Source organism: Carcharhinus amblyrhynchos, chromosome 11 (assembly GCF_965287045.1).
Source record: "Carcharhinus amblyrhynchos chromosome 11, sCarAmb.v2.hapA, whole genome shotgun sequence".
Lineage (NCBI taxonomy): Eukaryota > Metazoa > Chordata > Chondrichthyes > Carcharhiniformes > Carcharhinidae > Carcharhinus > Carcharhinus amblyrhynchos.
In genome coordinates, this window is record NC_137334.1 from 46,207,534 (window position 1) to 46,233,083 (window position 25,550).

The 25,550-nt window shown below is 42.2% G+C and overlaps 1 protein-coding gene across 3 annotated transcripts in view; it reads right to left on the reverse strand.

Moving 5' to 3' along the window:
- The window catches only part of LOC145350097 (integrin alpha-6-like), an 86,603-nt gene that overhangs the window by 15,254 nt on the left and 45,799 nt on the right, over positions 1-25,550 (reverse strand). For all 3 annotated transcript variants that reach the window (XM_080198995.1, XM_080198997.1, XM_080198996.1), the window contains exons 7-20: positions 24,389-24,582; positions 22,852-22,940; positions 20,305-20,432; positions 18,050-18,154; positions 16,686-16,747; positions 16,439-16,599; positions 11,404-11,544; positions 10,780-10,898; positions 7,282-7,471; positions 3,700-3,780; positions 3,466-3,545; positions 2,339-2,413; positions 2,113-2,215; positions 1,746-1,919 (exon numbers count right to left, since the gene is read on the reverse strand). In XM_080198995.1, the coding sequence (XP_080055121.1) occupies positions 1,746-1,919; positions 2,113-2,215; positions 2,339-2,413; positions 3,466-3,545; positions 3,700-3,780; positions 7,282-7,471; positions 10,780-10,898; positions 11,404-11,544; positions 16,439-16,599; positions 16,686-16,747; positions 18,050-18,154; positions 20,305-20,432; positions 22,852-22,940; positions 24,389-24,582 (1,702 nt within the window). The remainder of the gene's footprint in view (positions 1-1,745; positions 1,920-2,112; positions 2,216-2,338; positions 2,414-3,465; positions 3,546-3,699; positions 3,781-7,281; positions 7,472-10,779; positions 10,899-11,403; positions 11,545-16,438; positions 16,600-16,685; positions 16,748-18,049; positions 18,155-20,304; positions 20,433-22,851; positions 22,941-24,388; positions 24,583-25,550) is intronic.

The following is a 25,550-nucleotide window of genomic DNA, read 5'->3' on the forward strand; positions in this document are numbered from 1 at the left end:
ACTCCCCACCTGGGGAGCAGGAAAAAATGCATGCTGGATTCTTGACTGATCACTATCTGGTGATTATTAATGGAAAATGCATACCAGTCAGAGAGAGAACAGTTACTTGAGCAGCAGGACCACTCACCTTTGTGAAATGGAAATTAAATACATAGGAAATCATGTTAAACTAAAGACATTTTCTGAATAAGTAATAAGCAAGGTGGATGAAGGGGAACTTGCAGATGTGGTGTACTTAGATTTCCAAAAGGCATTTGATAAGGTGCCATATCAAAGTTATTACACAAAATAAGATTGCATAGTGCAAAGGGAAATATACTGGTACAGATAAATGATTGGTGAACTAACAAGAAGCACAGAGTGGAGATACATGGGTCTTTGAGGTGCATGCTATAAGAGGAGTTTCACAGAAATCTGTGCTGGGCATCAACTATTTATAATCCACATCAGAGATGTGGATGAGAGGTCTGAATGTACAGTAGCTAAATGTGCCAATAACATCAAGATAGTCAGGAAATCAAATTGTCAAGGGGAGGTAGAAAGTTTGCAAAGCAACGTAAGACAGGCTAAGTGAGTGGGCAAGATTTTGTCAGATGTAATATGAAGTGGGAAAATATGAATTAATCCACAATGGTGGGAAGAACAGAACAGCGGCATGCTATTTAAATGGCAAGAGATTGCAGAACTTGGCGCTTACAGAGGGATCTCAGTGGCCTGGCACATGAACCACAGGAAGTTAGTATGCAGGTGCAGCAGATGATTAGAAAGGCAATCGGAAGGTTGGTGTTTACTACAAAGGGGAATGAAATATAGAAGTAGGGAAGTTTTACTGCAGATGTATAGGGCCTTGGTGAAATCACATCTAGAATACATATATAGTGTTGGGAAAGGGAAAGGGAAAAAAAAATGGGATGAAGAAAGGCTGAACAAGCTAGGACCTATATCCTTTTGAGTTAAGATGAATGAGGTGATCTTATTGATCACCTTTGAGTCACACAAGACTCAAAACAGACTTGATAGATTAGATAACAGGAGGATGGTTTCCACTTGTGGGGGAGTCTAGGACATAGAGGCACCGTTCAAATGTGTATATCTTTTAAGATGGGGATGAGGAGAATTGATTTCTTTCAGAAGTCTTCAGTTATGTGAAATTCTTTTCTTCAGAGAGCAGTGGGAACTGCATTTATTCACGGCAGAGTTAAGCAGATTTTCGATAGACAAAGATACGAAAGGTTATGGTGGGCAAGCAGTGAAGTGGAGTTGAGACCACAATCAGCCATGATCTTACTGAGTGGCAGAGCAGGTGCTGGGTGCTGAATGATCTAACTGTTTCAAGTGCTATGTCCCTATCTTTTTATTTACTTCTGCCAATTTCAGGAGGTGAGGCTAACTGGTTGGGTGAAGAAAACTACATACACACACTCCACAGCCAATATATCAAACATCTCTTTTCCTATGCTTCTTCTCTGTTATCAGGATGTGTTTTTTTTTTAAAAAGTATAAATATTGTAGCATAATATTGAAATAATTTTATAACAATAGTTGAATGTTGCCTTCTGCAAACAAAACTGTCTCCATCTAAAACAGGTTACTTGCTTATAGAGTGCTTTTATGAGAAACATACAACTTTATGTCATTGACAGCCCAACTCACAAGGAAACCAATGCTTTTACTACAACACAAAGTGCAATGAATTACAAGGTTATTTAATTTCAGCTTTGAGTACAAAGTTAATTATTAACTACCTTGAATTGTCGATTGTTAATTTCATTACTGGGTTTGCATTGTATGTTATCGATGCCATCTGAATCAATTTTCACCAAGTAGAGCAGCCATTTTCCATTGGTTATTTCCTTTGGCCACTTGATTTGTAGCCAAGTAGTATTCAGAGATTTAAGTGATGTGCCCAGATTAATTATCTGAGGAGAACAAAACATTGTGAAAGTTTAAATACATATAAAGCCCTTCATTGTTTAATAATGGTAGTCATTTGCATCATGAACAGATGATCTGGGCAAGATTTACACTATAGTGTAATGCTTTACACTATTTAAAATTGCTTAAAACAGGAAGCCAAGTTCGTCAGTTATTTATTTTTGAAGAAGATGTTACCTTGAACTCGTACTGGATCAAACTTCCCACATCCTCTTCAGTCACCATGGCACTCTCACCTTTCTCCGAACCTCCAAAATACACCTGAGATGGTTTAGCAGCACTGTTCAAACAGAATAATATGATGTATATTTCTATTCTTGCACTATTTCTTTCATTCTACCCACCGCCACTGCATTGAGAACATATTCACATCAAAAGGACAAAGGTAGGAAACCTTACTCACCCAACTACAGACAAATGGAGTTCAATCTTAACTCGAGCAATAGCAATTGTTGACGAATTAGCCTGTTCACTGGTCCTGTAAATGGAAATTGGCACCTTATTCACAAAATAATTGATTCATCAAAATATTACGGTTGGGTTTCTCAAAGATCAAGACAGTTAAGCCAAGCAGGCAATGAAGATCATATGAAGGTGGTGACCACAAGAGCTATCAGGCTGTGGCATTTTATCTTTGTTGAGCTCCCACTACTAATCACTGTTCAGTAAACCACTGTACCTTTACCTGGACATCAGGTAAAGGCACAAAACAACGAGCAAGACAGGGAATTGATATTGGTTTTCCATTCAATAAAATTCACTAGAAGTAACAGCAACCACTTCAATTATAAGGCACAACTTATTTTAACAATTTAACAGGGATTATTTTATGGATAAAATGCTTTCAGTATCTAGATGTGAAAGCTCAGAACATGGAACGGCATTTTGGTAGATGTAAGAAAATAAAAAATATGGGGCACAATCTTACTGGCTCAACTCGCCAGCTGATCAGCGTGGTGAACCAGGAAGATTGCATTCAAGGCCAAACATCTGATTCATGCCAATTGCTATCTTCCCAGCCCTGTTTTGCCAGTGAGAATGCTCTTCACCCAGAGAGAGAGTACAAAGCCTATTTACATGGAATTAACTACATTTAAATGTAGTTACCAGGTCCAGCATTGCTGCTTCTGCCCTCCTGGGTGCTTCCCCTCTCGTTGGTGAGAATCACTACTGCTCTACAGTGGCAGGGACCAGCTGCCATTGGCCATGCCTGGGAGGGCATGGTTGGGCAATGCCCATTGGGCAGAGATAACCTGGAAGTGCCCACTTGGCACACTAGCAAAGCCTGGTTGGGCATAAGTGCACCAGGGCAGTACCATGGAGGTGGGGCCTGAGTAGGGGAGGGCCTATGCTAGGATGGTGGTCATTGGGGTTCTGCCAGGAGACTCATCAGGATGGTCCTGATGTCGATGACAAGATTGCAGAGTCAAATGTGCCGAAAAAGGCCAGCATGGAATATTCCTATTTTCTCATCCTTAGGGCACTTGGAAATTTTTGGGAAAAATTCCACCCCGATTCTTACTGCCTTACGTTTTCAGCTGTAGATTGATATTGAGGTTTGTGGTGTCCAACGTAATCCCAGCAGTACTCATGATTAAGTAGAAAGTAACCTGAAACCAAAATAGTCATTGTATTAGGTTTATGTTTCACACACGTCAGTGTCATGTGTAAATTCAACCTGCTTAATTTAGAAAATAGGCCAACATTAATTGCTGTATTTTACATGGAGGAAGTAAAATATACATACTTGAATGAAAGGTTTACCTCAGAGTCTCTCTTGAAGGGATTTCCAAGTTCACACTCTGCTCGGGATCCATTTTGATTTGCTGTACATGATACTTTGTCCTAATTTAACAGAACATTGTACATCAAGGTAAAATCCTGTGCGCATGACAGTCAGTAATTAGGTAATGAAAGCAGGTATTAAACATAATTAGAATTCAGCTCACCCACTGGGTTACTGGGCAAAAGTACTCTTAGTGTTACACATAAATAGGCTAGAACACCCCCCAAAACCAATTCCAAATCTTGAGAGAGTTCGCTGTTTTCACTTGGAGCATTATTATTAATTGGGGTTCTTTTGAGGTGGCAGATGAATGAACATAAGTCAGGATTTCCACTTTAGATGTGACCTAGCAACTCTTGTGGGTCTTCAATGCTACATGCATCATAAGAACATAAGAAATAGGAGCAGGAGTAGGCCAACTAGCCCTTCGAGCCTGCCCCGCCATTCAATAAGATCATGGCTGATCTGACATGGCTCAGTTCCACATTCCCGCCCTCTCCCCATAACCCTTAATCCCCTCTCTCATCAAAAACCCATCAACCTGCGTCTTAAAAATATTTAGCGAGGCAGCCTCCACCACTTCAACGGGCAGAGAATTCCAGAGATTCACCACCCTTTGAGTGAAGAAGTTCCTCCTCAACTCCGTTCTAAACCGCGCCCCCCCCTTTATCTTGAGGCTATGCCCCCTAGTCCTACTATCCTTTCTGAGCGGGAAGAGTCTCTCCACCTCTATCCTATCCATCCCATTCATCATCTTATACGTCTCAATGAGATCTCCCCTCATTCTTCTAAACTCTAATGAGTACAAGCCTAATCTATTCAGCCTCTCCTCATAGCTCAACCCCCTCAACTCCGGCATCAGCCTAGTAAACCTCCTCTGCGCTCCCTCCAAGGCCAAAATATCCTTGCGTAAGTACGGCGCCCAAAACTGCACACAGTACTCCAGCTGCGGCCTCACCAATGCCCTATACAGCCGCAGCAAGACCTCCCTACTTTTATATTCAATCCCCCTCGCGATGAAGGCCAGCATCCCATTTGCCTTCCTGACCACCTGCTGCACCTGCAAGCTGGGTTTTTGCGACTCATGCACAAGGACCCCGAGGTCCCTCTGCACCGTCACCTGCTGCAGTTTTTCTCCACGTAAGTAATAATCCTTCCTACCATTATTCCTACCAAAGTGGACCACCTCGCACCTGCCAACATTAAATTCCATTTGCCATTTCCTGGCCCATTCGCTCAGCCTATCTAGATCCTTCTGTAGACTCTCCCCACCCTCCGCACAATTTGCCTTTCCACCAATTTTGGTGTCATCAGCAAATTTTGACACCCTACACTCGGTTCCCTCCTCCAGATCATCTATATAAATGGTAAATAGCTGAGGCCCCAGCACCGAACCCTGGGGCACTCCACTAGTCACCATCCGCCAATCCGAATAGCACCCATTGACCCCCACTCTCTGCCTCCTATTTGACAACCAGTCCTCTATCCACGCTAACACCCTACCCCCAACTCCATGCCCCCCGACCTTCTGTAATAACCTCTTGTGAGGTACCTTGTCAAACGCCTTCTGAAAATCCAGAAAGACCACGTCCACTGGCTCTCCTCTATCCACCGCCCTAGACACATCAGACAGAGCTAAACTATCCCATAACCAATGGATCTGATCCAAGCTCAGCGGTCCTACCACATCCAGTTGTGATAACAGGAGGAGGTGGTTCCACAATTAATCCAATCCTCAAAGACTAGGGTGCCCAGCACATTAGTGAAAAGACAAGACTGAAGTATTTATCACCATCTCCAGCCAGAAGCGCCAAGTGGATGATCTATCTCAGCCACCCTTCCAAGGTTCCAGTCTTCATTTCACATGGTATCAAGAAATGACTTAAGGCACAGAATACTGCCTAGGCTCTGGGGCCTAACAACATTCTACAGACTTAAGCTCAGGCACTAGCTGTGTCCTTAGCCTTGCTGTTCCAGTACTGTTACAATACCAGCATCAATCCGGTAGTGTGGAATATTAACCAGGTATATCCTTGTCCACAAAAAGCAGGTCAAATCCAACCCAGGCAATTACCAGCCCATCAGTCTACTCTTGGCCATCAGCGAAGTGGTAAAAGGCGTCGCTGACAGTCCTGCCAAGAGGCACTTGCTCAATAATAATCTGCTCACTGATGCTCAGTTTGTGTTTCGCCATGGCCATTCAGCACCTGGCCTCATTACAACCTTGGCCTTGTTATGGTGAAATGGTAAAGCAGCTTTCCCCTAGTCAATTTCCTTGGTTGGCCACAAAAGTTTAAATTTCTTTTTCATGAGAACATGCCTTCAGTAAATCAAGATGTATCGAACTATTTAAGCTATGAACAATAAGGAAGCAATTAGATAAGGTTTTCATGAGTCAAAGAGAGAGACCATTTATTATTCAATAGACCTAATAATAACATTAAAACACACAGAGACAAATAAGGGGCTTTTCAGAAAAAAGGAATCATAAAAGGTAAAAGCATATATGGTTTAGTAACATTTCAAGGGCAACAAATGCTGTGGCCTATTTATATTAGCTGGCTTCCTGGATGTGGCCAGATGTAGAATGTGTTGCAATCATTGTAATATCTCGGTTGTCTGGTACAGCTGGCTTCTTGAACCAGACATCATACCTGCTTCAAAAAAAAAGTTTCTTTTGCTGAAGACTTTCATTAAAAGGATCTCACCCACTTCCTATAATTCCACACAAACTTCCCTCCATTGCCCTAGAGTGAGCCTACTCTTTCTCCTAGTACATGCATAAAAAGCTTGGGGATTCTCATTGACCTTATTTGCTAAAGACACTTCACGGCCCTTTTCAGCCCTCCTACTTCCATATTTGAGTTCTTTCCTATTTTCACTATATTCCTCAAGGGCTTTGTCAGGTTTTAGATGCCTAGACCTATCACATGCTACCTTTTCTCTTTTGACTAAGTTTACAGTTTCCCTTACCATCCCATGGTTGCCAAATCCTGCCATTTCTATTGTTCATTTTGCCCTTAAGTAGCCACTGCCAATCCACATTTCCCAATTCCTGTCTAATTTGAATGTAATTGGCATCCCACAAATGAAGTTTTAAAATAATTAAATGGCAATGGTTTTGCACTCCAATAGGACACACTCGTGTAAGGAAGCAACGAGGCATCGATATTGTTGCTGGACTGCCAATCCAGAGACTCAGTGTAATGCTCTGGGGACCCAGGTTTGAATCCTATCGTGGTAGATGCTGAAATTCAAATTCAATAAAAATCTGAAATTTTAAAAAGTCTCACAATGACCATTATCAATTGTCACCAAATGTTCTTCATATTCTTTAGGGAAGGAAATCTGCCATCCTTGCCTGGTCTGGTCTACATGCGACTCCTGGCCAGCGGCAACACTCACATCCTGACCCATGCACAAAAATACCTCTCAGCTTGGCTTGGATGGGGTTATAATTGGACTGCTGGTAACCATGCAACCACAAATCAGCAAGAGTCAGCATCTTCAGGACAGGAATTGAGAATGGGAGAAACTGGAGAAAATAACGCAGAGCCTACCTGAGTTGATGTCAGGACTCGATACGTAGAGTAGGTTAAAGTGTCTGGAAATGTTGCAATCAGGAAAGCTTCATGTGCATCATCCCCATTTTGTCCAGCTTTAGTTGGGTCTGTCGGCTTGTTAGTAACAGTTATTTTCAGTACAATGTCCTTCTGGTTACTCAATTCAAATATTGGAATACTTCCCTCCCTAAAGAAACAGAACAGTGCAAAGGATTTAGTGGGTTGTCCAAATTCATTCAATCAGGTTTCAGCTCCTGCTACTAGTTCAAGGTAACTCTTGCCAAAGTCACAAATAACGTCCTGTGAGATTGTGAGGAAGGTACTCAGCTTTGTCGTTCTTCTGAATGCATGAACTCCCTCCACCAGTTCTCCATTCACATTCAGCTGAGGGAGGCTGCTCTAACCTGGCTCTATTCTTACCTAATTGCTCAAGTATGATAATAGCTTTGTATCCTGTACAGTTTTTTTATTGTCCCCCAAGGATCTATCCTTGGTCCCCTCATTTTTCTCATCTACATGTTGCCCTTTGGCAACATTTGTTTTTGTGTGTATACTGATGACACCAGCTCCACCTCGTCACGCTTCCATCGTCACTAAATCCATTCTGGCTGAGTAAACTTTTCCGCACATTAAATATTTAGAAAATGTCAATTTTCTAAACAAATCAGGGAATATGGATGTGGCTAACAATGTGAGCATTTATCGCTAATCCTCAATTGCCCTTGAAAATGTAGTGATGATACACGCCTTCCTGAACTGCTGCAGTTTATAGAGTGGAGATATGCTCAGTGCCGTTAAGGAAGGAATTCCAGGATTTTGTCCCAGCAACAGCGAAATATTTTGGTGGCTTTGGGGAAACATACAAGCAATGGTGTTCCATATGTCGGTTCCCCTTGTTTTTCTAAATAATAGACTTCACAGGTTTCATCAATATATCAAAAATTCCCTGGTGAGATGTTGCAGTGCATCTTGTGACATACACACTGCAGTCCCTATGCACTGGAAGGTGTGAAGATTTAAGATGGTAGATGAGGAATCAAACAAATGGCCTGTTTTGTCTCGGATGGTGTCAGGTTTCTTGAATGTTGCTGCATTCATCAGGTCATTGGAGAGCATCACCCTCCTGATATGTATCTGATTTGCCCATCTTTTTGTAAACAGAAGTCTGTGGGCAATTTTCCTTTTTGTCAGGATGATGCCAGTGTTACACTTGTACTGGAACTACTTGGCTGGGGGTGTGACTTGATCTGAAGAAGAAGAACTCTAATACTGCAGGAATGTTTGTGGGGTCCATGGCCTTTGATGTGCTCATTGAGCTCAGCCATTTCCTGATATCACAAATTGGATTGAATTGGCTGAAGATGTGCATTTTGAAGCTGGGACCTTGGAAGGACAATCATCCAGCTAGAGCTTCTAGCTGAAAAATGATTGCAAAATGTTTTAATCACATTTTTTACATTTGTGACCAGGCCTGGTCATGGAGGATGGTGACATTTGTGGAGCTTCCTTTCCTAACTTACAATAGTGAACTGATGGCTTCGACTGTTACAAATTCCATTCCCTCACTACTGGCAGCATCCCCATCCCTGGAACTGTCTGAAGCCATCATGAAGGCTGACTATTGTATAATGGTCCCACTACCAATTACGACTGGATGTGGTGGGTTTGCAGAACTTTGATCTGAACTGTTGGTTGTGAGAATTACTTATTCTACACTTGCTCTGTTACTGCTTATATATAGTCAGTCCTGTGTTCTGGCTTCACCAGATTGGCATTTCATTTTGGGTATATCTGGGCTCGTCATGGCATGCGCTTCTGCACGCTTCATTGACCCAAGATTGGTCCCTTGCCTTAACGGTAATGGTAGTGTGGGAATATGATAGACTATTAAGTTACAGACTGTGGCCAAATACAATTGTGCTACTGCTTTTGAGATGATAGATCTGTTCTAAATTCATCCCAATTTGACAACGGTAGCACAAATACTACACTGAAGCATACCCTCATTGTGAAGACAGGTCTATGTTTCCACAAGGAGCATATGGTGGCTACTTCTATCAATGCTGTCATGGGCAGATGCATCTGCAACAGGTAAGCTGGTGAGAAAAAGATCACGTAGGTTTTCCCTCTTGTTGGTTCACTCATCACCTGTCACAGGCTCAGCTTCACAGATGCTTTCTTCAAGACTTGCCAGCTCTGTCAGTAGCGATGCTACTGATTCACTATTGGTAATGGACATTGAAGTTCCCCACCCATTGTACCATCTCAGTCACTGTTACCTTCCAAGTGATGTTCAATACAGACCAACACACATTCATCAATTGAGTGAGGGCTGTAGGTTGAATCAGCAGGATATTTCTTTGTTGTGATTAAGTTGATGCTATGAGACCTTAAGGAGTCTGAGGTCAACGTTCAGAACTCACAAGACCACTTGTTTCTGACTGTACCTACGGCATACAATCTAAAGTTGCATATCAGCCAGTCCAGGTAAGGACAGTAGATTTCCTTTCCTAACTGAAAGGAGTGAATTAATAGCTTTGACTGTTAGAAACTCCATTCCCTCACTACTGACAGCATCCCCACCCGTGGAACTGTCTGAAGCCATCATGAAGGCTGACATTACCTTGTCTGAGGCCAAAACTCTCTTTCCTGCCTGTGTTACCTCTGGACTTGACTGTTGCAATATACTCCTGTGAGGCTTCCCACATTCAGTAGATCGGACACTATCCAAAACTCTACTGCCCTTGTCCTTGCTCACACCAAATTCCATTTTCTTAATACCCCTGTGCTTACTGATCTTCAAGAAACAACAATTTTAAAGTTCTCATCCTGGTTTTCAAAATGGTGAATGGCCCTAGGCCTTCTTTATGCTGATGATTTCTTCTTTTCCTACAATCCTTTAAAGATATCCATATTCATCTAATCCTGATCTTCTCAGCATCCACAATTTGAATTATTCCACCATTAGTGTGTAGCTGGGCACTAGGTTCTGCAATTTTCTCAATGTACCTCCCTTTTCTCCTTTAAGTCACTCCTCAATATCTCCCACTTTCACCAGGCTTTTCTCAATTCCCCTAATAATGCCATGTGGCTTCGTACTAGATTGTTTTACAGCACTCTTGTGCAACACCTTAAGACATTTTATTACATAAAATAAAGACATGTCAATGTTTCACAGTTATGTATGCTGCTCTGGGTTGTCTATATTAGGCATATCTTTCCAATTGCTTCACTTTTTAAGAATGCGAGTTTCAATTCACTTATTTGGAACATAAAATTGGAACTATTACTGGGTTCACGGTGAAAATACTCCAGATGCTGGAGATCTGAAGTAAAAACAGAAAGTGCTGGAAATGCTCAACAGGTCTGACAGCATCAGTGAAGCGAGAAACAGAGTTAACATCTCAAGTCCAGTACGATCCTTCTTTGGAACCATGTCTGTTTTGCTACTGCTTAATATTGAACAGAAGTAAACAGCTTATCAAAGAGACTTACTGGTGCAAAGGGATAAATGTGTCCTGTTGGTTTTGATTCCTGGAACAAAATTCGTATTCTAATTGAAGATTGCTCTGGCAAATGCCATCTACACCACAGCCTTCCTTCAAAAATTCCACCTGTATCAAAACATTAATGTGGGAGTCAATGACTGTATAATCTTGTCATGTTTATATGAAACAAAACTTACTGAAGCTACAAGCTGAGCAACCAAGAAGTGGCTACAATGGTATTCAAATGTGAACATTGCTTGCAGCCAAAGCAAAACAAACACTGAAGAATGCCAAGGTATTTTCCCTGTGTTGCTGACATTTACAGTTCAAATTAGAGTGCCAACATACTTACTGAATTTGTATATGTACATTTGATTTACACACACATTACTAGGAATAAATTTCAGGTGAGGAATATATCATCATCACAATGTAACTTTATTTTGTTTAGAACTAAAAAGATTCACATGGAAGACAAGTTTTCTCCATTGCTTCTTACTTTAAACACAGGTTACACGGGCAAAATCATACTGAATAATATTCAAATTCACAATACAGAATGAGTACATTGAGGAAAACCAGAAACCCATGTGCTACATTAAGCAAGAGAAACAACAAATTTAAGTCTAACCTCTGAACGCTGAGGCTCACTCTCATCAAGGACAGGAAGCAAGTCAGCTAACTTAGAATGCTGTCTTTTCTTTCTTCTGGACTGCACGAGCTTTACTCCAACTGATATGGGAATAGGGCGCAGCTTATCTTGGACAACTTCCTGAAAATCCAAAGTGAAATAGATTAATATGCATTTTGATCCCTATCACTGCCTTTCTATTAATATATAGAACACAGCCTAGTGCTGAAAGTTACACAGGCTGATTGACACGCAGGAAGAGTTAGCATTTTCTAGTATATCTCAGTGTGACAATCTCCTGCATTATATTTGGAAGACTGGTACAAGAATCAGTCTTCTGGTTGATTGATGTGACTGATTTTACATCCCAGCAGAGCAACTTTCAACTAAGTGAAGTGACACCACGGCTAAAATGATGACTCTAATGCTTTCTATGCCTCAACATCACAAATACTAATACCCCTGAGGATGAGTTAAGGAAGGAGCATCAGATGAATTACTGTTCCACAATGAGGGGAACAAGTGGAGGCGGCAGAGGAGGAATAACTGTTTAAAATGTCTGGTCCATCCGGCCCAGGTACCCAGCACTAAAAGGTCCAATATTCTCTCAAAGTCTACAGTCTAACCAAAGTTCTCAGAGGATTGAGCAACTACCAAAGAATAGGGAACACTGACTGTCACTGTAGTGTCAGGAACATTACATCATTGCTGATTGAAAGATTCTTCATCACAACTATCCATATAGGCCACAGACTAAACAACAACATGGTTGTTGTTCCTCCCACTTTCAACAAGCTCTTAGGCAGTGCTTCCAAAACTATTTCCCAATGTGACCCCACCATAACACATCAAAATTATGATCCAAATGCCAGCAAAAGCCAACAGCAATAAAACAATGGATTAACATTCAGTATAGGACTCAAAGTTTGTGAATTAATTAGAGACATTGCATTTGGCAGAGTGGCTAGCATTGCTGCCTCACAGTGCCAGGGACCTGGATTCAATTCCTGGCTTGGGTCACTATGTGGAATTTGCATGTTCTCCCCGTGTCTCCGTGGGTTCCCTCCAAGTGTTCCAGTTTCCTCCCACAGTCAAAGCTGTGCGGGTTAGGTACATTATCCATGTCAAATTGCCCCTTAGTGTCCCCAGAATGCATAGGTAAGAGGGATTAACAGGGTAAATATGTGGGATTATGGGGATAGTGCTTGGCTGGGATTGTTGTCAGTGAAAACTCAATGGGCTGAATGGCCTCATTCTGCACTGTACAGTTTCTATAATTCAGTGATAATATGAAAACCTGTGTCGCTTGAATTCCACACTATTCGTGCACACATCAGCTGGCCCTGAATTGTCTGCTTCCTCCCATGAGCAAAGGAATGAGGGATTCATAACAACTGGCCAATTAAGGGTCGGTCAATATGAAACCCAGAAAGACACTAGTGCTGTCCTATTGATGGGGGTGGGATAATAGCTGACACTAAGTCCAATGGTGGCCCGAAGAGGGGTTTAAAAACAAGCCCAGGCAGCTCTCTGAAGGCTGGAGTTGTGGAGGAGAAATAGTGCAATTTTGCCAAAGCGATGGCCTCAGCACCCAGTGGGCACAGCATGTTGTAGGGCAGTCCCGCTGGACACTCCACAAGGCCCACAGCTGTCAGAGAGACAGGAACGTCAAAGGACAGCAACAGTTCAGTGGACAGATGAGAGACTGGGGGAGTTTGTGGGATGGGCTGGGTATGGCATCCCCAGTGAAGGGCAAATCCAGAGTTTCTACAGATTGGCCACGCACACTGCATCAATGAGGCACATATCCATTGAAGCAAGCTACCACTGTGCTTGTGCAGACACTTAATGAAGATGTTCTTAATGATATTTGTCCTTCAGAATCACCATCCTCAGGACGTGCCACTGACCCCAGGGACCCCTATCAACACCCAAGGAGGAACCAACCACATCACATCCACTCTTTGCGCCAAGCACCAATACAGACTTCAGTGAGCTTGAGGTCAGAGTGCACTGCAGTGAGGGCACCTCAGACTCACCGGAGGAGCCTGCAGAGTGTGCCCAGCACCGGCAGTCAGAGAGATCGGTACCATGTTGAGTCCGTGCCAAATGATGAGCCATTGGAGTTCTCCATTAAGTGTCAGATGTCGGATGTCCAGTGGGATGCACAGGGAGATCAGGTGGTGATCCTGGAAAATCTGCGTGCCACGGTCTCTGTTATGGAGGAGTCCTTGTGGAGCTTGAGCTCTGCATTGAGCCTGAGCACAGTCTCCTCTGTAGACAGAGAGTGGCGATGCTCGGAGAGGTAGCTTTTGGAGCAGAATCAGGGGGTCCTAGGGTTGATTTGGGCCTGCACACCGCCACATGGAAGTGAAAAACTATAGGATGGCTGCCTGCTGGATGCCAATCCAGAAATTACAGCAGCAATGTGAAATTCCAGCCAATTGGACTTTAAATCCATTTAACTGACTGCTTATTTGTTGGTGATCATGCCATATGCCCCCGTGCCGAAATGCTGTGTGCCTGACATCTCCTTGCACAATTTCACATGCTTCTAGGTGGGGTGCATGCCCACCCAAACATAACTTTTGCTTTGTTTTTAAAAATACTGTCAAATATTATTTCATGTACTAGTGTAGGTTTCAGACAAACTCTCCACATTCCCCAGTGACAGAGACTGTGTGAAGCACCACTAGCCCTCACTCCTGCAGGAATATTGTAATCAGCCCCTCCTTCCCCTCCCTGCCCCGCTCACACACACTTCTTCCTGGCTCCCATAATCTCTGTTCTTGTTTCACGTAGCAACTCCTTGGCACAGAGACGCCCCCTTCTGGGCCAGTTCCTGGTGGCTGCGAAACAGTCATTATCCTTGGGTTAAAAAGCTGTACAACAGGCAGACAGAAGCAGAAACATAGGGCTGGATGTTAAAGTCCTCCACCAGTATGTTTGAAGGTGGGAGGGGTTCATAAACTGCAGCACAATGTCTGCCTTCTGACTTCCTGTCCACCCTGCCTTCCATTTTATAGACAGCGCTGGAGGCACTGGGCAGCATGTTTACCTTTGGGCCTACTGAATCCCTAATTAGTAGTCACTTAGATCCCTCATCCCCCTCCCACCGCTAGTTTACTGGTGACAGGGGAACTCCCAACCAAGTGGGAAACCCAGCAACCTTTACTGGGAGAGCTTGTGTAAGGCAAGGAGCGAAGGTCTTCCTTTTGGTGTTCCTTGTGCCCACTGGAGCATCCTATTCTGGTCCTCTCAAAGCCAGGCCCCATTGCCAATACCCCAGACTTACCCCTAAAGTCCAGCCCCCATAACCTCCTCTTCTTTGGAGACTGAATGTAGCCCCAGTGGTGGCCACCACTTGAAGCTTGTGCTGCTAAGATACAGGGCAGCACTTTGCAGTGATAGCTGATCCACTTCTGACAACACAGTAAACACTATGTCCCCCACCTCGCTGATCACCAGACAGCCCACATCCTGACCACCCAATACCCACCATCACCAACTGACCCGCTTAATCCTCCGTACCCCAATCCTACCGAGCACTCAACCCCAACTGCCCTCAACCTCCCGATTGACCATTTGAATATCCCCAACCACCTGTACCTACCCGAACCCCTTCCAACACCACCACAAATCTCCCCCATCCCCCCCGCGCCCCTACTCTCCACTCGCCCAATCCAATTTCTCATCCACTTACCTCACACACTGCTCTACTGTTAAAGTGGCTGGGACTTATAAACCCAATGGTTTACAGCAGCTAGTGCTGTCCAAAGGGGGTTTGGCTACTCCCCAGCACAGAGCTGTCAGTGAACACATTTCCCAGCAGGCCCAGGTTGGAGGTCTGGGTGAGAATTGTACAGCTCCAGACAGACAATCAGATGGTGCCTGCCACACCAGAGATTTGGCCCTACCTGCAGGCACACAAAAAGGTTTAAATGGGTCCATGCACTTAAATAAATAGATCAAGTGCAACAAAAAAAAAGTTCCCATTCATAATGTGATTCTTTTTGTGTCAAGAAAAACAGGAATTTTTAAAATGCAAAAAACTTGTTTCTTGATTAGGGGCCACTTCTACACAACACGGAGGTATGGAGTCTTGATCAAAAAATGCAAAATTCAGTTTTCAACCTCATTTCATTCAAAATGTCATATTGCAGTTCTTGCCTGCCTACAGCACAGCCTCTGCTTCTCTCAAAAGCACGCAGGGGGAGATCAGGCTCACTGTGAATCGATTTATAAGTTCCAATTTATAACCCACGCCCATGATTACCAAGGAACCATGGTTCTAGCGCAGCATCAGTAAATCAAAGCCTTCCCACATTAAAAACATCAAGTACAGCGCAGACTGGGGCAAACTACTGCTTACTCTGATTTCTCGCTACCATTGTTCAACCTCAAGAGTTCCTTCCCACTAATGTGCTAGGGCTGATCTTTCAATAACAGCCATTTTCAAATCAAATTGTCGTTCTCTGAACAGTTTGGCTTTATAGACATATACATTCACTATTGAATCAACACTGTCTAAATTCAATTCAAATAGACCCAGTCTCAAACATGCACGATACATCAAAAACTCGAGTATTTGCAGTCCATGATTTATTAACTGATAGTCTGAAATACTCGTGTTTGATGCTTTAATGCATTTACCCAATTGATGATGTCAAGATTAATTCATAGAAATGCTACAGCGTTGAAGGATGCCATTCAGGCCATCGAGTCTGCACTGACATTCATCCCACTTAGGCCCTATTCCCATAACCCCATTTACTTAACCTGCTGAACCTTTAACCTGCACATCCTGGGACGTTAAGGGGCAATTTAGCATGGCTAATGTACCTAACCTGCACACCTTTGGACTGTGGGAGGAAACCCTGCAGACATGGGGAGAATGACCCCAAGCCAAGAATCGAACGCAGGTCCCTGGAGCTGAGAGGGAGCAATGCTAACCACAGAGCTGCCCAATATAGGTATAGCCCCGGTAATTGATGTAAAAAGACTGATTGAATGTTTAATATGAAAAAGTTCTTACACGGAGCTGCATCTTTTCAGTGACACACTTCTCTTGGTTCTGTGCGTCTAATACGATGCTGCCAGAGAGTTTGTAATCCAGAGCCTCATTAATAAACGTAACTCTTGATTGCAGTCCCATTTTAATTCTCTCAGCATCCGCTTCAATCTGATAGTCTACAGCTAAATGGGAAATTAATCATTAATAACTTGATAATTAAAAGGAAAAATACAAAAAAAATGGTGGCGGGATTTTTCCCTTCACTTACTTATCCTGGAATTGAAACCATGAGGATGAGCTGTGTATGTGAAGCATGCCTGGACATCCATACTGCAAAGAATGAACAAACCAAAAAAACCTTGGAATAATTCATCTGTCAGTTGTTGAAGGAATAGTTAAACACAATGAATTAGGAAACAAATAGATTTTGGAATAACAGTGGGGTAACTTTTTATTTGGCAAATAGAGAATACATGGGAAGAAACAATGCCTTTTAGAGTGTTAAAATGAATAATATTCTGTTAAGTTTGGTGCTGTTACTGGTATTCGATTTCACCCATTTGTCAAATATTAGTTTTTTAATTAGAACTTTTGTTCCAAGTCTGTGACTGTTACATTGCAGTTAGCCTTGAGCATGCAGATTTCCTGACGTTAATCATACAGCATCTGTGAACATTCAGATCATTTTGGGCAGCCATTTTAAGTTTTCTAATATTTTCATTATTCTCCCATTCTTCCCAGGTTATTAGTTTCTTCAATCCACACAATCTCGGTTCTCTCTAACCTGGACGCTGCTCTGAAGCATGGCTTCAACTTAAGGTTCTGTTTTACTCAGCTTATGTCCGTTCCAGTTTCTCTGGCCTAACAAACTGAATTCCAATCTGTCCCTTACCTTGTACCTTGTTGTCAGCAAATTTCCCTATTATCTCAGTTAAACTTTCAATGTTGTTCTTCAAATGAGTCATGAAAGGCCTAGAACAGAAACTCGGGTACAGACTGCAGTCTAAGGAAGATGATTGTTAAAGGTAAGGGCCAATCTTCTTCAGTTACTAAACATTAAATAATTTAAAAAAGAAGTTTTTAAACATGAGACCATGTTAAGATGGATTGAAGATCATTCTTTCAAATATATTTTATAATATTTTCTTGAAACCAGTAATAGCAGATTACATAGTAATATGTAATTGCTGTGTGGTGTCTGCTACAATTCTAGGAACACTTAAGCCTAGAAATTGGGTGAAGCTGCGTCCATTTTTCAGGTCTAAATTGGTCACCAATTCTTCCAATAATGGGAGATAACACCCCTCTGCATATTTCAGGTTAGAATTTAGCCAACCACCATTGCTGATGGCAGGAAAGGAAACAGCCAGGGTCGTATTTGATATTAAACCAAGATTTCATACCCATTGCACTTACCAGACAAGACCTACAGCCTGAAAGATATCTGTAAATCACCAGCTTGCAGCTCTGAGCCCTGCCCAATAACTACTCCCCAATTCCTTCACCTCTCAGCCATTGCTGCTCCTCAACTTGATTTGAAAACAAACCATTTTACTATATTGGTGAGAGACACAATGGGCGATTTTAAATTAACATAAATAGGGAGAGTTTTAGTTGTTTTTAATTACTTACCAAAATCCTTTGCGATGACCAGGACAACGGTCATCCTTAATGTTAATATTAATATTCTTGGGTGAAGTAGTGACCCGCTTTGTGATTTTGATAACAGGTCGTGCCCTAGGAAAGAGGTTAAGAACAAATAAAAGTTTTGTGGCAAAAATCAAAACTTCTACATTAACAAGTTAGAAATGCTGTATGGGCAAATCACTAGGAATACATGGTATTCACCCCATAAGTGCCAACAGCCATTAGGAGGAACAATTCATGAAGCACTGTTGACCATTATAATTGAGTCAAGAGAAATTTGAGAAAGGCTTCCTGAAGTACGAACAGATGGGAAACAGGCTAACAAGTGCTAATATTCAGAAACCTAGACTCAGGCCCATTATGCTCACATTGCTTCTATGTAATAATGGAAAGTATTGATCGCGAGGATTATTTGTCTAATAATAATAATCCAGTAAAAAGTCATCAACATGACCTGAAATCTAGGCATGGGGCGTGCTCGAGGTCAGTGCAGCCAGAAGCAGATGTAAAACTCACTCCTGGCCTGCCCAGTGTGAAATGGGTCTGCTGGTTAAGTTTGTACTGCATGCTGATGGCAATGTGTTGGGCACTGGGAAGGGGGTATTAAATGCAAGATACAGCTGCCTAAGGCTGCTAGAGCTGGGGGAGCTGCCTGGAAAAACTATCCCTGCCGTATAGACATGCCCTCAGCTCTTAGTGCTCATGGAAGGTGGGAGGGCAAATCAGGTGGACCACAACAAGTGCTTGGGCATCCTGGTGATCAGTGCCAGACAGCCACCTCTCATGACCAGGGATGGCAAATGACTGCCACACCTGACCAAAACAGGCCTGGGCAGGTTACTCTCCAGGTTAGCAGGCACACTATGGAGCAGCACGAGTGGCTTCAATGCTGCAAATGTTCAATGACCGTCTGCATTCAGCAAGGCTTTATCCAGAAAAGTGTATTCCAGTGCCTGTTCCCTGGGATGGTTCAGGAGTGTAAGAATGTGTGTGTGTGTGTCAACTGACACTAAAACCCTGCTCTGCTAAAGCTGGGATGTCAGAACAACTTCTCTCCATGCACCAGAGCATGAAATGTGCCACAGTGAAATCAGAGTCATAGGAGGTATACAATATGGATAAATGCCTTTTGGCCCAGCTTGCCCATGCCACCCTTTTTTTTTTTAAGGCCACTAAGCTAGTCCCAATTGAGTGTAATGGGTGTGTGTGTGTGCGCGTGTGCGTGCGCACAAACGAAGACGACAGTCCCCTGGGGAGGTACCGGTCTCAGTCTGCACAACCATTACCCAGAAGTTAGAATAGATTTTAATTCCTCTAACTTTTTCCAAGTAATTATTAGCATAACATCTGGAGCACTGTGTCCAGTTTTAATCTCTTTATTAGAGGAAGGATGTGGTGGCACTGCAGGCAGTTCAGAGGAGGTTCACCAGATTGTTTCTGGGAATGAAAGGGTTGATGTATGAGGCTAGATTAAACAGTTTGGGCTTATACTCATTGGCGTTTAGAAGGATGAGAGGGGATCTGATTGAAGTGTATCAAATTTTAAAAGGGATAGATAGAGTAAACTTAGACTAAATGTTCTCTTTCATGGGTCAATCTGGAACAATAAGTCACAACTAATAGGTTGAGAGGTGGTAGATTTAAAACTCAAGTGAAAAGGAATGACTTTCAGAGAGTGGTGAATTTGTGGAATTAGCTGCCCATAGTGGTGGAGTTTGATTTGTTAAATGGTTTCAAGAGGAGATAGATACCTTTCTGATATATAAAAAAACAGGTTAAAAAGGGATATGGGGTGGTGGATTTAAGACCAGGAATAGATCAGTCATGATCTGATTGAATAAGACCATAAGACACAAGAGCAGAGTTAGGCCATTCGGCCCATCAAGCCTGCTCCGCCATTCAATCATGGCGGATACTTTTCTTATTCCCGTTCTCCTGCCTTTTGCCCATAACCCCTGATCCCCTTATGGTGTAGCAGGCTCAAAGGGCTGAATTTACCTTATTCTGCCCCTAATTCTTATGGAGATTCCTATGGAGGAACCATCCAAAGTTAAGAGATTTAAGTCATATTTTTGGATAGTTCCCAGCACATGAACATTGTCCTGAGCAATCACTGTGCTAATCCTTAGCTCTATAGTTCCAGGAGGAATTCCCCAGCGCACCTCTGAAGCATTCCCAAATCTGACACTGGGGAGTTGGCTATGGGCATATTTTCAGCAATGATAGTGAGTGGTACTCACCTGTACATAAAGACTGCATCACTGAGTGATCCAACAGCCAAGTCTGGATACTGGTTTTCATCTAGATCCAGGCTGCCTGCAAGAGAATAGCCAAACAAAGGGACCCCAAAATCATTTCCATCAAGAACCTGGAAGGAGAAAATGAATAAAATACATTTTACTTATGGATTGGCAACTAATGAACAAAACCATATATTTAGAATAGCAATAAGTGGCAAGTCTGAAAAAATGCTGTGAGCAGGACACCTAAAAACTGAACATGGAACAGTCCGTATCCAAATGAAGCATTCAAGTGTTATCTGGCAAAAAGCATTTTCCTACAAACAACTTGCTGTCCTTCATGCTGCAAAATCCCTCTTTCTCCTGTTCATTATATTGCTGGTGCTATGGTGAAATGGTGCTGCATGCAGGTCACCATGAATCCTGATACCCACAAGTGCTACAGAGTGTTGTTTCAGTACATGCCCCATCATGTTTTGTATGAAAGAAGGACTTTGATTGGATGCATGCTGCTGGTGTGTGTCTGGGTTGACTCCTGCAGTACTCAGCCATCTTATCAGTGGATGCATATGTGGCAGTTTGTTTTGTCATAAGAGGCTCAAATGTAAATAGTACAGCAGAGTGTCACAGAATGAAGGCATCATGACTGCTGTCAGGGTAGCAGGCTTCGGCCTGCATGAATCCCTCTGGTCACAAAACAGCTGGATGTTCAGGGATGGAAATCACCTTCAGTTTTGATAGAATTGGATGCAGCACCTACAAAAACGAGGCCAGTGCATGCAATGGCAGCCTGAATCATGGGGATGCCTGCAATTCTAGTAAATGCATGAGCTCACTTCAGCTGCTTTTCACAGGCAAGAGAGAATGAAACGTCATTTGCTCTCTGCAGCAATGGACCTGTAAATAGTTGACTACGCTTTGAAAAAATACCAAGCATGTCCAGTTGCGCAAATCTGAGTGAGAGTGCGACAATGTTTGGAGCTTTGAGCTCCAACATAGTACTGCCAACAGCAAATCTACATTGCACATAGACCTGCCTTCTTTGCGTACTTGCAGTGCTCACTCACAGCGAGTGATAAAGACTGCATTAATGAAGCCTGGCATGCAAATGCTATTTTGGAGCTCTATAGGCATTTGTAAAATCCCAAGAGAGGTGATGAGGAACCCAATCTCTATCCTCTGGTATATATCTGTGACATTTCTAGAATAACACTACCTTTTTTTTTTTGAGTTCAATATCAGTCATTCCTGCAAGCAAACTTTGTATTTCCTACGATCCAGCGTGTAGCTTTTACTGCCCAATCTCAATTAACACAGAAATCTAGGTGTCATAACCCACTCTTACACATTGGCTCCTGGAACTTACTATATGCACCACCCCTTGGAAAGTGGGCAATATATATTCTTACAAGTCTATTCAGACTTTAGGGCCCTAATGCCAGGACCAAATATATGTTGAGCCCACATTTGCTGGCAATGAAACATGACAGACATTCACAGACAGGACCATCTAATCAACAGCCCCCAGGTTAGTTATCCTATTAATGATAGGAGACCGGCCTCTGACCAGGAGGTCAGCAACTTCAGTGGAAGTGATGGGCAAAGTTGAGGCAGATCTACAACATAAAAGGTGCCTCACCACAGAGGGAGTAAAATAAAATTTCAAATGGGCGAAGTAGGCAGGTCCTTGGATCATAGGGGGAAAGCGACTCGGATGACTCATGGGACCATGAGGAAAACCTTGCCTGCCTATGGTCCTATCTTTGGAAGATAACATCCTTGGCACTGTTGCTCTAACACAATTAGAAATATCTGGACTCATGACACCCAATAAAATTTTCCAATAGGAAACTCTGATCACAGTGATCTGTTGAATATGGCCAGAGTCAGTAAGGTGAGCCTGCCCAATATCAAAGCTCCGAAATATAGCTGTCAACCAAATTTACGCTCCCAGGCTGATAGATGCTAGAAAAAAATGGGATGGACATGTGGCTCTGGCAAGAAGTATACAGGTCTTGCAGGCATATTCCATCCACAAGGTAACAAAGCGAATTGAAGTTAACTAATGGACCAAAATGCAAATATCTTGAAAACCTTTGCTCTGCATCAAAATGCAGATAGGACCATCTCTGTATTCACCTAAAAAAGACTTGCCACCAGCTAAACTACATTAAACAGCTATCCTTGAATAATCAAAAAGGATAATCAATCTTTGACAATGCAAACAGTATATAGTTCTCTGGTCAACTCAAAATTACCGCCTCAAAACAATAAACCATTACGTTGGCTGTGGAACCTTGCTCGTCATGAAATGTTTGTGGCCGAACTACAAGGACTTGGCTATTGGCTTTGCTGTCATGAAAAGCAGTGAGAGACCTGGTATTTTGTACTGTTAGAAATAGCAGTGTTAACACACATGAAAAATTCAATAAACTAAAAAAGCACGTCTGTCACAATATTGTTGTACAATTCCTGAAACTAGTTTCAAATGGGTTTTTCCTATTGGTAACAACGCATTACATGCATCTGCAAACATGATGGTTTTACCTGAGACGGTTTTGTATTTATCCCAGAACTAGATCCATGGTAGATGAAAACTTTGCCATTGCCATCATAAGGTGCTCCAATTGCAATATCTAAAGGTGAACATTAAAAACAAACCAGAAACTACTTTAGAAACACAGATCAATAATAACCCCAAGCAGATATTCACTGGCAGATTTATGATGAATTGATGGACATACTATTCTACAAGAATAATGCTGCTCCTACACAGTGGATAACATCAGGACACTGATTTAGTGATTGAATAATTCAAATTTTACTACTGCTCTGCTACTGTCAACGATTGTTACCTTATTGATTTAAAAAACTGATAAGGGATAAATGATAGAATTAACGTAACTTGCTCTAACTTTTCATGCATCATCTGGTGCTCTCCTCCAGTAAAGTTTTGAGACAGTTCAGCAGAATACCCAGGAAATAGTTTGGGATCAATGACACAAGGATGTGTGTTCCCAGGAAGTTCTGTTTGGGACACCCCAATTAGGCTTTTCTGTATAGAAGATGGGGGACTACATAGATTTCTTGGTCCCAGCCTAAGAATCTGGCATAACATCAGGCTATGACACCAGGTGAGAAGAAGCAACACCCGAGGCTCCAGGCACGAGATCGGGTCTGGGTCTCTCAAGGTTTTCAAGATATTTGCATTTTGGTCCATTAGTTAACTACAATTCGCTTTGCTACCTTGTCGATGGAATATGCCTGCAAGACCTGTATACTTCTTGCCAGAGCCACATGTCCATCCCAATTTTTCTAGCAGACTTACACATCCTTTGTACCAGCTGCGAGTATTTGAATTAAAGAACCTTCCCTGACCCTGCAAACTCTGGTGGGTCAGCAGCAAAGGTATATTGCGGGCACTTGCAGCAGCAAGTTAATCCTGTGAATTTTATGCCTCATGTCATTTAGCATAACTGGATAACATTGTTTAGTTTAGCTGAACTGGGAGTAATCCCCATATTTTGGTTGCATTGTCTTCCAGAGGTAAATGTTCATCTTTATCAAATGGACAGTAATGTGATTTATAGATTGTGTAGAGAATCAACTTAATTAGGATGATTCTCTAAAGGCCACGCAATGTAATTGGCTGGATCACTGCCCAGGCAACAATTCTCACAATAAAACGTTTGAAATTTGTACTAGTATATATACACAATACGAACATTACTAAAATGTGTAATCAGTACAGTCTCATTTCCCCCCAACTCCCCCACAATACATATGACTTTTTATTTAGAAAAATACTTAAGATTTAACATAATTAATAATGCTTTTAAGATTCGCCCTCTAGCTTGTCTTCAAAATATCTATTTTGCTTTTGAACATGATATGATTGATTATGAAATAGAAACATTCTGTCTATGAATGCAAGTTGAGAAATTGTTCATATTACAAGGCCTACTTTCTGGGTAAAACTATCATGTCAAAGCCCAGGTTTTTAGGAATAGTTTCAAGCTTTACATGTGTCACTGGTTATTAACATTCCCTCCTCCACCCCACCCTGAATGTATAATACTTTTACCTGGGTACCCATCCTGGTTAATGTCATCTATATTTGCAACAGCCAGTCCAAACATGGAGTCCTTAGTCCCGTTTAAACGAATGGGCACTACTTTATTCCAGTTTCCTTTTGCATTAATGTAAACATATGCAGCACCACCAATTTCTGCTTCTTTATCAAAGAACTGGGGAGCTCCAACCACAAGGTCCATCCAGCTAGAAAAAAAATAACTTAAGTTGCAGATCGCAAAGGTACACTTTTGACAATTAATCTAGCACATCATCATAATAATATACACATTTATATCATTAACTTAATTCTGTCAGTATCACAGATTTCCTGTTACATATTCCAGGTTCTGCCAGATTGCAGTTAGTTGCCATCATGCAGTATGTCTGACATAAAACACAGCGGAGACTAAAACTGGAGAGGCGAAAATTCAAAATTTATCCTGACACCTAAAAACAAAAATACCCAATCTTAAATGTAACTCAAATACAAAGTGAAGACAATAAATGATATGAAAACACACAGTCGATGACAGTGATGGGAGGTCAGGAGTCCGGGACAGGGTTATTAATTTTCTCTGACCGGGGCACTCTAAACTTGGCACCCTGATCCATGTGAAGCCAGACTTTGCTGGTGTGTTTAGGCCCTGCCTCTCCATGTGATGACATGAAACACACCCACTTTTTTTTTGGACAGAGAAACCTGGCCTCCTCCTCTCGAGAGAAATGCACCACTTTTCTTCCTGGAACTGACACTTTGGCAAATTCTGGTAAGATCACCCCCAATGCCTTGTCAGTATTACAAAATTCCTTTCTCTTTTTCCTCCATCAATTTGATCAGGAGAAATTTTTAGCATGACGTCTGGTAAAGAAATTTCAGCCCAGCAGAAAGTTGTAAGCAGGTCAATACTTGTCACAAATTCCAGTGAAGTTGTGAATTGAGCTCATTAATTAGTAATAAGTAACATTTGGAAACAAAACTCATGCATGGAACCTTAGAGCATGCCATCTGCTTGGTACAGATGCAGGGGTAAATCATGCATGCTAGTTGTACAATGATGGAGATGATATTGGGACAAAGGATGAGAAATTTGCTCCATTAGCAGAAGGGTTGAAAACCAAAAGGACACCATCGGAAGGTGATTAACAAAAGAATTAAAGTTGAAATTAACAAT